Source organism: Miniopterus natalensis, chromosome 22, assembly GCF_054644295.1.
Source record: "Miniopterus natalensis isolate mMinNat1 chromosome 22, mMinNat1.hap1, whole genome shotgun sequence".
NCBI lineage: Eukaryota > Metazoa > Chordata > Mammalia > Chiroptera > Miniopteridae > Miniopterus > Miniopterus natalensis.
In genome coordinates, this window is record NC_142102.1 from 3,911,937 (window position 1) to 3,926,731 (window position 14,795).

A 14,795-nucleotide genomic window follows, 5' to 3' on the forward strand; every position below is an offset into this window, starting at 1 on the left:
TAAGGAAGATATCTGCATGGATATGGTAGCCCGCGTAATGCGATGTGACAGTTGCTATGTCAACTCGTGTGTTCTCCCCTCCCCTTAGATTATTGACAGGCTTGGTCGATGTTGCATGAAGCCCTGCAGGGCCTTGGAATGTGTTTACACACTGTCCTTGGCCAGGACTCAGCAGTTTTTTTCCTACATGTACTTTGCTTTTGCGAAGATAGCTTGTCACTTTGGTTTAACTGTACTGGCTTTTGGGGTGGGGGACTACATATTTCTTAGATTTGTAATGGGACAGTGGTGGCTTGAACTCCAGAGGAGTGCTGGTGGGGGGAGAGCTGGGGAGGCAGCCTGGGGACTTGAAGCCCCTTCTGTTGTGATTGAGGAAGTTTTGATCACTAACTGCAAGGAACAACTTGCATTTAGTGTGGGGAGGGGAGATGTGTGTGTGTGTGAACTCCTCCCTCCTTGGTTCCTGTGATAGTATCGGGCACAGACCTTCTCTGTCTCTGCTGGGTTCTGTGCTGTGTATCCAGCTGCCTGCTGGCCACCTGAACCTGCATCTCCAATAGGCATTTCAGAATGGACACCCTCCCGTCTTCCTCATCCTCACTTGCTCCTGTGGGAGGCACCTGCACCGCTCCACATGAGAGCTGCTGTGCCCTGCTGGCCTCTCACTTCTGCCTCAGGACCAGTCTGGCTCCTGGGTGCTTTTTTTGCCCTGGCCTCTCCCCATTCCACCAGTGTGATCCTTCTCAAATAACTTACAAAAATTTTTTTTTTTAATTTCAAAAGGTCAAATTCCTCCCACCCGGGCATAACCCAGCTGTTGTCTTTCTAAAACTCCACTGCACTCTGATCATGTCTCTCATTGCCTGGGTGATTCCAGAGACTTACGAAGCCAGCACCTCCTCCTGGTACCCAGGACCCCAGCACCAGAGCCGATCTGGCTCAGGCCCAGTCTTGATACTCTGTCCCAGCACTCCTGGCCTAAATGGTAGTGTTCCCCATATTCATATGTTGAAACCTAACCCCCAGTGTGATGGTGTTAGGAGATGGGGCTCCCAGGTCAATTCCCTCTCCTTCCACGCCCTGCCTCGTATTAGAGCCACTTGTCTAGGTCCCTTCCTGTTCAGGCTGCCAGTTCCCAGGGGCAAGGATGGGGGCTGGGGCAGTGCCATTCATGCATTCAGGAACTGAGTTCAGCTGAGCATGCTGAGCCTCCATGAAGCCAGGTCCCTGGGAGTTAGCCTTAGGGACCTCGCTGTCTTGTCTTGTTTGGGAAACCTTAGAGTGTCACGGAATAAAACCCATTCCTGACATCTGCTCTGTGGCCCGCATCACCTGTCACTCGGGGGGGAAGAGGAAATTGAATTAGTCCGGCAAGGCTGACCTGACTAACAAGGGGTGCCCGATGGATTGTCGTCACCACTGCACACGCGGCCTTCTGCAGGTGCCCGGTGTCCCTGCTCAGGCCCCAGTGGGTGGAGAGTCAGGGGATACTGGTCAGATTGTATTTTTCTTTCAAAACCACGGCTGTGTGTTTTCCACTTTCTAACTCTGATCTGGCTGGCTTCAGACTGAGGAGTGATGCCCTGGGGTGGGTGCTGTGGTGCCTGTAGCCCCGGGGTCTGTCCTCACTGAGCTGGTGCAGCCTCTCAGAGGGCTTCGCTTCTGATCCTGCTTTCTGTTTCCTCTCGACTGGTGTCATGCTTGGCTGACCAAAAGCTGCCACTCTCCAGAGGGCCGATGCTGTTTTTCAAGAGCTGGTTTTGAGGACAGTTTATTTTAGGCCTGTTCGGTTTGATTGGACTGCACCGTCATTGTTATGTAGCAGCTTAAGATTTGTCTTGAAAAAGCAGTTCAGTCTATTTGGTGACAACTTGTGTGACTAATGAATACTCTGCCCTGCACCCTGAAACGTACTGGGCATCTCGCAAACACCAAATCCTAACACGTTTCCTGTTTGAAGCCGTCCTAGTACATCAAACACCTGTATTACAGTAATACACTGATTTAGTTCATTGAACATCTTTTATGGATTCATCTTGTTAAGCAAGAAAATAATCCTTAGGGTTTTATAAACCTCCTGTATGTTCCAGTAGGTGCCATTTTAAACATGAATTTAGTTGAATTAATAAGGTAGATGTTAAGCATTTAATTGGCCCTTCTCTCCCAGCCAGCTCTGTCAGTTTGGGGACTATAGTTGGCGATGATATAATTCGCCAGTGACATGAAACTGACATGTAGATTAAATGCTGCTGGTCTTTGGGGAGGAGGGGCTGGCTGCGCAGAGTTAATGTCTAATACCTGGCTAATGCCACCGTACCCTGGCTCTCACAGGGGAAGAAGGTGGTTGCAGCTTAACCCGATTGGCCTACAAAATTCACTTTAAAGTCTTGAGCTTAATATTAAATGTTCAAGACTTTTGTTTTCTACTCCATGTTACCATTTTCCTCCCAGTCTTCAGCTGACAGGGTTTGAGTGGGCAGCTGTGTGTTTTCATTTTGTGGCTTCTGGACCCCTTGGGCTCAGACACCTGGCTTGAGAAGCAGGTATAAAAATGGCAATAAAAGAGGCATAAAGAAGATACCAGAGGATAAATAAACTGTGGTATATCCCTTCAATGGAATAGTATTTAGTGCTAAAAACGAATTTTGAGAAATTATGCCATGAGTCTGGGCTGTTCAGTTTGATTGGACTGCACCTTCGTTGTTATGTAGCAGCTCAAGATTCATTTTGAAAAAAGCAGTTCAGCCTCTTTGGTGACAACTTGTGAGACGAATGAATACCCTGCCCTGCACCCTGAAATGCATGCAATTTGGGGCGTGGCTCAGTTGGTTGAGCCTCATCCTGGACACTGAAAGGTTGCTGGTTTGATTCCTGGTCAGGGCAATGCCCAGGTTTTGGGCTCAGTCCCTGGTAGGGGGTGTACAGGAGGCAGCCAATCAATGTTACACTTTCACATGGATATTTCTCTCTCCCCCTCTCCCTTCCACTCTCTCTAAAAAATCAACAAAAATATAAAATAAAAAAAATTAAGAGATGAAAAGACATAGAGGAACCGTAAATGCCCATCACTGAGGTAAAGAAGCCCATCTGAAAAAGCTATATAGTGTATGCTCCCAACTATGTAACATTCTGGAAAAGGCAAAACTGTGGTTGCCAGGGGTTGTAGGAAGGGAGGGAATGAGTAGCTGGAGCACAGGAGACTTTTAGGGTAGTGAAAATATTCTGTATGATACTTTAACTGTGGATACATGTCCTTATACATTAGTGCAAACTCATGCAATGTACAACCCCAAGAGTGAATCCTAATGTGAGTTATGGACTTTGGGTGATTATGTGTCAGCGTAGCTCCATCAATTATAAGAAACTTCCACTTTTGTGAGGGATGCTCAGATGGCTCAGTTGCTGCCCTTAGATAACTTTGGGTTTGATTAAATTTGGGGAGTTCTGAGCTGTGGCACATAATTGGGCTTTGAAACAATGTAATTGTTGCCCACTGAATTTGTCATTATTAGCCCTTTGCCCAGCAGCATTAGTATGCATCGTGTTGTGGGGTCAACAATGGGCCATCTACGGACACATCTGTGACGTCCCCTTCAAGTGAGCATGATCATTCTGTGCCCTGGTGTGTGCTCTCCGAAAACCTCCGCTCTAGAAAGAGCACCTGCTTCACCCACGTGTAACTTTTCCTTTGCATGGTGGTGACAGTGGCTGTGTGCTGCTCAAACTGCCCCTGGTGACCAGCTGGCTGTGTGCATATCCTAATTTCCACTTGGCTTTCTCTCTAGTTGTGGCTGTTTACATAAAGAAGTCCTGGTGGGCCACTGAAGACGTGCTGAGGACCTCTGACCCTGCAAGAGAAGGTCTAATGAAGGTGAGGTGAGGTCATTTTGAGTGGACATTGCAGAAAGTTTTAACAGTCATTGTACTGTTACCACGTGAATGATTTAGAGCAGTCTACCCCGGGGATTTGTTTGCTAGGACTGCTGTGACGATGTACCACAGACTGGGGCCTAAACAGCAGAAATATATCATCTCACAGTCCTGAGGCTGCGAGTCTGAGCTCAGGGAGTCAGCCGGTGGAGGTGAGGGAGAATCCAGCAAAGTAATGAGGGCGTGAGATTCCGCAAATGAGCGTGATGTCCCAGCAGTGCTGCCAGATGGGCCCACTTGGGTGGCTGAACCAGCCCCTTGTCATGGGAGGGCCATGTGGTACTTAGTGGCTTGTGTTCTGACTGCTAGGAAGAGTCTGATCTGCTCTTGAAATAATTTACTTTTTCAGAATGAGAGTGGTCACTTCCCTCACGTCATTTCTTCTAAATTTAGATGAGGAAAACCCTACGTTTTCTGAAAATGGGACCCAGGCTGTGAACACTGAGACACTTGGGTGTTCTTTCTTCCCACTTACCCATGTCATAAGACAGCTCCTGCCCCAGCTGTCTATGGGGACAGTCCCCTGTCCTGTTATAGAGCTGGGGGGGGGGGGGGGAGCTTTTTCTTTTAATTACATTTTGTTTCTTAGCCAGCTCTTCTTCAACAATTACCAAAAATAAAAACTTCCTTCATGTTCTTTCTGTTAACAGAATTAGTGGCCCTAATTGAGGGATTAGAACAGGGTCCTAGGTCTGTGTTCTCAGAACGTTCCCGAGTCAGCATCTCATGTCCCATGTTACTTTCCCCGTAGTGAAACTGGACAGGTTAAATGCACTTCTTTTCCTTCTCTTGTGCTGCCAGCTTTTGATTGGATGTTTCCCTTTGGCCAGATGCAGTCTGCTCCCCCCCTCTAGCTTTCCTCGGAACTGTTGGTTTTATAACTTGACAGTTAAACCTAACCACATCACACCACCCGAGTTTTATGACTGGCACGTTATGCTTAAATCTGAGCTTGACTTGGCTGCCGCTGTCTGAGATACCGGATTGGGATGGCTTCTCATCAGCTGGTGTGGTTTTTCACACATCTTTTGCTTATCTAAGATTTGGCTCCAGATAAAGGTGAAATATTTCTCATTCTGGGCCAATTAATAAGTTTATTGGTGCTGAACACTTTGTGCCATTTGCTAGGATGCAGCAAACTGCCTTTTATTATCAGAGCAGTTGAAAAACATAGAAATGTTTCAGGCACCACTTAGGTGGTCTTTTCCCCTGACCAGCAGGGGAAACGGAAACTCAAAAGAGGTTATAAGGTGCAAATCTAGACCAAGTAGCCATAACCACAAGTGATGATGATGATGATAAAACTGTAAGGGTCAGGTATTAAATATAAAAATCGGCATTAATATTTATATTAAACTTTCTTTTCTCAAAGTCTCAGTTGTAATGGATGCAGATGCAAGAGGAAACTGCTGGCTGGGCTCCAGCAGGTGTATCGGCATGACCCGTCGCTGTGGCCTGCCTTCCTCTGGCAGCCCTCCTCCGGTGCCATAAGCCCTCTTTGGACTGAGGCAGGGAAATCACTGAATGCAATCATGGGCCAGACGTCAACCACAATACACTCTCTTCATTGGTCCTGACTTTGCTGCCGCAGGGAGATGGTTCCATTTTCCGGCCTTAAAACGGGGTGGGCCCTGAGCCCCAGCAATCCTCTGGAATTGGGACTCTAGTCTTTGCTCACAATCTGTCAGGAGCCATTAAAAGTCAGGTGCTTTGGATATAGCCTTTGATCTCCCTGGTTTTTGCCTCCTTTTGAGGGCCTGACTTCTGGGGCTGTTGGTGAGGATGGCACGTTGGGTTTATTTCCAGACGCCTCCCACAAATCTGCTGAAGCAGCTGCCCCCTGCCCCCCACAGTGAGGTGATTCCCTGTTTCACTTGTATTGTTCCCGTCTACTTATATTCCAAGTCTGTGGCCCTGGGGACCCCCGAGGGGCACTGCCCCTCACTCCTGGAAGCCGACTGCTATGCAGGTCATGGTGTGAAAACTTCTGTGAGAAACATGCACATTACGGCTTTGAGCACAAAATGAACCGTGACCTCAGATTACACACCTGGTTCCATGGGTAGGTTCCAAGGGCAGAATTTATTGCATCTGATTTCCCCTCTCATCTCACTCGCTCTTTTTTTCCTTCAAAGGTTCAGTCATTTGGGGAAAGGATTGTGCTATTCGTCCTCAACGTCGTTATTTTTGGAAGATTGGAGAGAAGTTTGGATGACGACATGTTTTTTCTACCTCACTCTGTGAGGGAGCAGGCTAAGATTCTATGGCGGGACGGAGCAGCGGTGGGATTTTACACAACCAAAGCAAAAGGTAAGGCTCAGGGCAGGGCAGGGCCGCCTCCATGCCAGGCTCTCTGGGTGGCTTCCTGCCTCGGGTAGTACCAGCACAGGGCTTGCTTGGGGAAACTCTCTGGGCACAGCAGGTACCACTGATTCAGTGTCATGTAAATACACCCAAGATTTCATTTGTACCCATTTCCTGTTTTACTGGAGAACAGGCTGAAAAGCATGTCCCTGTGATCTTCAGGCCGTGCCATGTTCCCCGGAAAATACTTGTTAATGGTGTAAACTGACTTTATAAGCACAATGCTTTTCATTTCTTCTCTTTAATGTTACCAATTAACTGTCAGGACACATACCATTGCCAGTCGCTGACACGTGGTGCAGAAGTGCACTGGGTGCCAGGATTTATAGACGTTACCTCAGAAGAGAGGGAGGTTAGCCACAATAGCAAGGTCAGGGAGAAGGCTGGGGCTCATTTTTCTGGGCTGTGACAAGAAGTGACTGGGGGACAAGTACCATTTTGCCGAAGGGATCAGTCTCCTCTTTCGAGTTGCTTTCTTTAATAGTTTTTAAACTTTTTAAAAAATTAAGTTTTCAGTTACAGTTGATATACAATATAATATTAGTTTTTGGTGTACAATATACTGATTAGACATTTATGTACCTTGTGAAGTGATCACTGCAATAAGTCTGGTACCTATCTGCTCATGTGCTTTCTTAATGGTCATATATCATCTTTGGTGGTCTGTTCAGATATTTTCCCAATTATTTTTATTGGGTTGCTTGTTTTATTATTTACCTTTGAGCATCCTTTATATGTTATAGTTCTTTATCAGATATAGATATTTAGTAATTTCATTGATTTTAGTGAGAAGAAGGGAAGAGAGAGAGAGGGAGAGAGAAACATCAATTGGTTGCCTCTCGTATGCAACCTGGACCTGGGATTGAACCCTCAACCTGTTTATGGGCCCTGATTGGGAATCTAACCTGCCACATCCTGATGTATGGGACAGCATTCCAACCAACTGAGCCACATCAACCAGGGCATCAGAATGTATATTTTGAGAACATTTTCATTTTGGTTTAATGGTGTTTTTGGAAGAACCGAAGATTTAAATGTTGATCAAGTCTAATTTATCTGTTTACTCTCTTTGTGGAGCCCATTTGGCTTCATCTTTCTGCCAGTTTTGCTGCCCACATTGGGGAGTGTCCTTGGTTTAAAAAAAAGCATCAGACTCACAGATCAGATCCTGTGTAGTTCATCGTTCAAGAGTAGATCCATCTCTTGCCCAGCTGGCATGGCTCAGTGGTTGAGCGTCAACCAGGAGATCGCGGTTCGATTTCCAGTGGGCACATACCTGGGTTGCGGGCTCCATCCCCAATATGGGATGAGCAGGAGGGAGCCGATCAATGACTCATCATTGGTGCTTCTATCTCTCCCTCTCTCTGACATCAATAGAGATATATTTAAAAAAACAACACAAAAAACAGATCCCTCTCTGGTCTGTACTGTGGTCCTCACATGGCCAGGACTCCTTTTTAAAGTTCAGCTGCTTTCCTTGTCCTAAAGTTCGATCTCTGCTGGTAAGGCTTCAGTTTTTCCCACCAGTGTTTTCTGTAGCCTTGGGGGTTCAGTTATACCTTGTGGCCAGCAAGCTGCAAGCTAACAGGTTTTATCAATGCCAGTTGCAATTTTCTGAAATTAAGTTTTCCTCTGGCTTCTCTATGTGTTTTTTGGATGCCTTACACGTGTCTCCAAATGACTTACTGAACGAAATTTGCATGATCATTGCATTCCACCACCGTCATCTTGTGGGGACTTGTTAAGGCATTGGTTATAGAATTTTATTTCTTGCCTTTCCATCTCTTTCTGTAAGTTGAGAGAGGAATTATTTTGATGAATTGAGAAATAGTTGTTAGCAGCATGCAAATAAATTAAAAATAACTTAGTGAATATATAAGTTTTATAATGTTTTATTATTTTACACAGTGATTTCTGAAAAACCAGTGAATACATGTGATCTAACTGGCGACAGGAGTTGATATTCAGAACTTTAGAAGAGTTAAGGATGTTTCTTCAGTCCTGGCTCCGTCGTTGGTGCTTGTCACAGTGTTAGAATGTTGTAGTGTTGATGCCTAAAATACGGGCGTAGCACATGGCTTGCTTCTCCACTTGGCAGCCATAGACTTTCTCTCCATTACTTTAGATCTCCATGACTCAGAGTATCTGTTAATTCATTTCGGGCCAGGCTGAAGTTGATCATTTCATTTTGTGCAGAAAAGGAAATGTACAGATTCATTGCATCATAGGATCACAGGGGCCAGGTTTTACCTACTTAAGACTAAACATTGTTTCTAAGCTTCAAGGGAAGAAAATAACTAGATTGGTGAGTGGACAGTTGGCCAATTTAGGGCAGAGCTACTAAGTATTTTGCTTTTGTATAAAAATCTAAAAGAAACATTACATTTCAGATTCCTGAAAGCCCGACACTAATGCAAATTGTAGGCAAGAGTAGCCCTTAAAAGTATTGAATTAGATTATTTGCAGTCCAGACAAGCACGTGACCTTGCAGAGGGCAGTGATGCTTTGAAGTGGCCCCCACTGCCCTGCCTGTCACCAGGGCCTCATATTCGCCCCTCCCCCAGACACTCCGTGCCACAGGTGCCTCCTGTCCAATTGTCCATCAAGCAGCAAGCCCTCTTGTCATCTTTTGGCCTTTAACAGAAACATAAGTAGCATAAAATGGAGATGTGAGACTGTGGTGTTGGTTCAGATTCCAACTCCACGACCTGATGCAAAAGGGATTGCTGTCACCTCAAGGACTTGCAAGACGGGAGGTATGGGGAGGGTGCAGGGGATTCATGGAGCGCAGCTGGCTGCTTATGCTGGGATGGGCACCCAGCACCTGCTCCAGTGCCACCTTTGCAAACCAGCTTCCTTTCCTCCCTTATGTTTCCTGCTTCCTTATAACCTTGACTTCAGTTTGCCATGCTGCCTGCCTGGCCTCTAAATGCACCTACCTTAAAGGGGCAGGATCTCTGATAGTCCTGTGTCCCCTTCACTCAGAGCCTCCTGAAAGAAAAAGATACTTAGTGTCACCTTTATGTACAATTTTAATACAATTTGTTGTAGCTTTAAAAGTCCCATAAAAGTTGCCAATTTAAGCATACCATTCAGTGACTTTTAGCAAATTTTGAGAGTTGTGTCACCATCACTCCAATCCAGATTGTAGGTATTTCTTCCAACCCAACAAGTTGCCTATTTGGTGTCAGTTTCTGTTTCCATCCCAGCTCTCAGCAACCACTGATTTGCTCTCTGTCTCTATCAATTTGCCTTTCCTGGACATTTCACATAAGTGGAACGATACACTATATGATTTTTATTTTTACTTTTGCATCTGGCTTCTTTCACGTAGCATGGTAGTTTTGAGGTTTATCCAAATGGTAGCATATATTAGTATTTTATTCCTTTTTATTGCTGAGTAATGTTCCATGGTATGAATGTACCACATTTTGTTTATGCATTTACCAGAATAGTTTCTAGTTTGGGGGTCTTATGAATAATGCTGCCATAAGCATTCAGATACATTTCTTTGTATGGATGTGTGTTTTCGTTTCTCCAGGATGGATTCCTAGGAGTGAGATTGCTTGGTCATTTGGTAAGCATATGTTTAACTTTTTAAGAAATTGCCAAACTATTCGACAAAGTGGCTGTACCATTGCATATTCCCATCAGCAATATATGAGCGTTCCAGTTTCTCCACATCCTGTCAACACTTATTATTGCTCATCTTTTTTATTATGGCCATTCTAGTAGGTGAAAAGTCACATTTCACTGTGGTTTTAATTTGCACTTTCCTAATGACTAAGGATATTGAGTATGTTTTCATTGATGTTAACCATTGCATGTCTTCTTTGAAGAAATGTTTGGTCAGATCATCTCTCCATTTTTTATTGGTTGTTTGTTTTCATTTTATTGACTTATAAGAGTTCTTTACATATTCTGGATATGTCTTTTTATCAGAAATGTGATTTGCAGACATTTTCTTACAGTCTGTGGCTTTTCATTTTCTTAATGGTGTCTTTTGAGGTACAATGGTTTTCAATTTTGATGGAGTCAGATTGGCCCATTGATTGTGTTTTTGGTGTTGGATCTAAGAGTTCTTTGCCTAACCCTAGGCTAGACTGTAAAAATTTTTTTCTAACAGGTTTGTGGTTTTAACCCTTACATTTATGTCTAGATCCACCTTCAATTAATTTTTGTATATGGTATGAGGTAGGGGTCCAACTTCATTTTTAAAATACTGACTAGCCTGTCCAGGAGTGGCTCAGCGGTTGAGCATCGACCTATGATTTAGGAGATCGTGGTTCGATTCCTGGTCAGGGCACATGCCTGAGTTGCGGGCTCGATCCCCAGTAGGGAGCATGCAGGAGGCAGCCGATCAATGACTCTCTCATCATTGATGTTCTGTCTCTCTTTCCCTTCCTCTCTCTCTGAAATCAATAAAGATATATATATTTTTTAAAAAGTACCGACTATATTAAAAAATTAATGGATTTTATTTTTTCGAGCAATTTTAGGTTTACAGACTATTGATCAGAAAATGCAGTTCCCACATATGCCCCCTACACACACACACAGTTGATGCTGCAGAGCCAAGTTCTTTTTGCAGAGACAGCAACCATGCTGGTGTTGGTGCTGGTTGCAGCAAAGTTAAGTTCAGGGTGGAAAGGTGGGAAAGGTGGGAAAGGTGCCACTCCTGCCTCTCTTGCTCTGTTTAGTGAGGTCATTGACATTTTATGGGAAATGGGACTTAGTCTATTTGGGGAAAATGCCCTTGGCCATAATTGCACACAACGAGCCCTTGTTAGAGTTACTGAAACAGTCTGTGCCCTAGAAGTGTGTCGGGTGGCTCTCCCTTCCCACAGCCCTGGGTCCAGGGCAGCTGTGATATGTCCCAGCTGCTCCTCACTGGCTCCAGGGGTCTCTGTGAGCCATGCACAGTGAGGGTGGGATCTCAGGTGTCTGGATGCATGAGCAGCCTTGCCCTGCTCTGTCAGCAGGTTCACTTTTCATTTCAGGGCCACAGTCTGGTGGCTGCATTCAGAGCCATTAATAACAGTCTGATCAGTTAGTGGGAGAGCTGGCAGCTTAGACAGATCTGTTATTTTGTCTCAGTCATTCAGTTTGTGAAGCTGGCCCTGATTCCACATGGTACCAGTCACCTGGCTGTGCAGGCATCCCGCAGGGTCCTGGCAAGTTGGTACTGGCTCAGGGGACAGTCCATATCTCTTGCTTCCCCCTGCAGGCAGCCTGTGCGGGGATGGCACGGGCATGTGCTACCTGCTGCCTGTCTTCGACACCGTGTATGTCCGGAGGAGACACCGTCGCCAAGGCCTGGGCGTGGCCATGCTTCAGGACTTCTGTGAGACGTTCCGAGATGACGAGGCCCTGGGGGTCAGTTGGCCAATTTCTTCTGCCATGTACCAAGGTAATGCCACCTTTGTCAGGCAGAAGCATTTGGGTAACAGTGAGGGACACACACCTGTATTCCAGGTGGCTCTGGGGAAGGCAGTCCTCGGCACTCTCTGCACTATGACACGTGGGCATCGTCTTCCTTCTGAGAAACCTCCCAGGGCTTCAGCACATGAGCCTTCATGCTGGATCACAGGGCCACACCTTTCCCAGCCTGAGGAATAAGTGGATTTAGGTGTAATAAAAAATCAGCACAACATCAGGCATGGGATGGATGAAGGGGGCACAGGGTGGGAGGAGAGGAGGAGGGAAGTGGCTCACAGGGAGCATGGATCAGAGCAGGGGGCTGTGGCGGGCTGGGCTGCCAGAAGGACCTGAGTGGCCACTCCTGAGGACATCAGACAGGGCTGGCCTGTGTGCAGGGTGGGCGGCCTGACTTATGCTGGGCTCCTGTCCCCAGTCTGTAGGAAGTTCCTATTGGCCCATCCAGAGGAGCGGGACCGGCTGTGGGAGGTGGAGCCCCCGGGAGCCTGGGGCCAGCGAGGCAGCATCTGGCTGAAGGTCCAGCTTCAACAGTCAAGACTTCCAGACTGTGAGTCGGCCTGAAAAGTGCACTGTGATCTCATTGTTTCTCGTCACTGAAGTAGATTCATTTATACAGATGGAGTCAGGCCCATGCGGGTGTTAGGTCTGCTGTTGCTGCCAGAACAGGAGCAGTGGCACCAGGGTGCTGGCATCTTGTCCTCCCTCACCTTCCCTTCCCAAGTGAACCATATCATCCAAACCCCTGCCCAAGAAGAGGTCCCCCAGCTTAGCTAATCAGAAGTTACCTGTGACTAAGGGCTCCCTTTTAACAAGCAAACGGATCATTGTAATGGGGAACATGAATTTCCCTGCCCAGCAGATCAGTTGAAAGCATTATTTCAAAAGACATACAGGGTTTACTGTGAAGAGCTGGCCTCCTGTCCCCTTGTCCTCGGGGAGAATAGAAAAAATGGTCGCATCCCATAAACAATGTTCTGCAAATGAGTGCCTGGCTCTTTTTATGGGCAGCGTGGTAGGATGTCCTATGGAGATGTCCTTGTCTACTTGGGCAGTCCGTTACAGACACACAAGCCGTCTTCAGTATGGGGCATTACAGGTGGCGCCATGGAGTTTGCCAGTGGGGTTTTGATGGCAGGGGTGTTTCCATGGCGGGTCTCCTGGGGAGGGAGAGGCTGGGAAGACCTTTATGGAGCCAGAGGGCAATGCAGGGCAGCAGAGACACTTGTCTCTGGATCTCTGCGTTGCTTTTTGCCAGTGTTCCTTCTGTCTTTCCCACATTGCAGACTGTTACCAGCTCAGCCCTGCAGGTGAGGGAGGGCCTGGGGCAGGGCCCGGGGCCCTCCGGGCTGCAAGTGTGTGGGTGCTGAGAGACTCAGGAGGTACTAATAGTTTAAATTTACTGGCCAAGCCCTGCCAGGCGTGGCTAAGTGGTTGAGCATCGAACTAGGATTCGGGAGATGGGGGTTCGATTCCCGGTCAGGGCACATGCCTGGGTTACGGGCTTGATCCCTGGTTGGGGGCATGAAGGAGGCAGCCGATCAATGACTCTCTCATCATTGATGTTTCTATCTCTCTCCCTCTCCTTTCCTCTCTCTGAAATCAATAAAGATATATTTTTTAAAATAAATAAAAATAAATTTACTGGCCAAGCGAAAGCATTGGCTTCCTTCCCTCATGGTGTCCGTGGCCCTGTCAGCATCAAGTGCCATCTCTGAGGTTGTGGGTAGCTCATTAGAGGGCCACGGGCAGGCTGAGGTGCCTGCTTTGTCTCCGCCTGATTTACCTTAGCCGGTGACAGGGAAGAGCGCCTTGGAGTTTATTGATGATAATAGTGATCATTTGGGCTTTTATGGTACCTTTCAGCTAGAAGGCTTAATGGATCTTTACAGATATTAATGGGGTAACCAGGCACCTGGGAAGGAGGCCACTGCAGAGCTGTGACTGGGATCCTAATGAGGTGGCTAAGTGACTTGCCCTGTGGCACCAAGAGTTGGAAATGCAGGGCAGCGAGCCATCCTAGACCCCCCTGCACCGAGTGGACTGACCCTGCAGGCTTATGGACACAAATGAGCCTGCAGCCATGCACATGGTCTTTGTGCCTCGGAGGTTGCAGTCCTTGGCTGAGGATGGAAGAAACTAATGGCTTACATATCCGAATGGAGAAATCGCTCAGGCCGGAGGGGTGCACAGGGGAGGGCATTTTCGCATAATTGCGGAGATGGCATTCTCTCAGGAGATTTGCTCTGGGGGTTATTTTAAGAGCTGAGAGCTGGTGTGGTCTGGTCAGAGCAAACCCAGCTAAAGTCAGATGCCAGAGCTGTCACTTTAAGTCACGCTGAGATTCGCCAACTCTCTCTTTAAATCAGCAAATGAGGGGACTCTGACAGAGAATGTTCCAGAAGCACCCATGAGTCCCTTGAAGGAAGAAGGGTCATCATTATAATTAGGGTATAATTAGATTACAAAAACTCTCTAATTTTAAAAATTTTAAAGTTATGGTCTTTTCACTCCCTGTATGAATCAGCGCTGGTTCCCAGTTTCCCCACAGCTCTGAGTCCCCAGGGCCAGAGTCAGGGTAGAATTCACTCAGGAGGGTTTTCAGCCAGCTTCATCTTGCAGCAGTTGTGTCAGTTAGTGCTGACATTTCAGGGTTTTTTCGGGCTGTGAGTGATGGCTGCAGATCAGTCACAGATCAGCCCAGATGCTCTGTAGTTACTCCGTTTCTAGCAGGCTTCTCCCTTCATGGAAACCAGTGAGAACAGCCCTGCAGGTCACCTAACAGTGCAGATTCTGGGATCTTCTCTCCCCTCAAAATCTCACTAGGCCGCCTCATTTGATTTCAGCTTTTAATCAGGCAGTTATTCCTAGAGTTGCTTTCTTGCATTGTTCTGGCCCTCAGGGTCTGTCCCTTGTCCCTTTATTCCTGAGTGTGATTTTGGGGGTTTTCCACAACGTCTTGTGCCGTAGAAATAAGCAAGAAACCCTGTGGCACCTATAGCTGTTTTTATGGAAGTGTGAGGCATGGATGTTCTGCAGCATTTCAGGGGGAAATTGGTATTCCT

General features: G+C 46.7%; 1 protein-coding gene across 1 annotated transcript in view; it reads left to right on the plus strand.

Annotated features, from left to right (window-relative positions):
* The window catches only part of FAM169B (Protein), a 35,628-nt gene extending 22,929 nt beyond the window's left edge, over nt 1–12,699 (plus strand). Inside the window, exons 4-8 of the mRNA XM_087829255.1 lie at nt 3,786–3,871; nt 6,066–6,240; nt 11,522–11,704; nt 12,149–12,280; nt 12,593–12,699. Of these exons, the coding sequence (XP_087685381.1) occupies nt 3,786–3,871; nt 6,066–6,240; nt 11,522–11,704; nt 12,149–12,280; nt 12,593–12,699 (683 nt within the window). The remainder of the gene's footprint in view (nt 1–3,785; nt 3,872–6,065; nt 6,241–11,521; nt 11,705–12,148; nt 12,281–12,592) is intronic.
* The last annotated feature ends 2,096 nt before the right edge of the window (nt 12,700–14,795 follow it).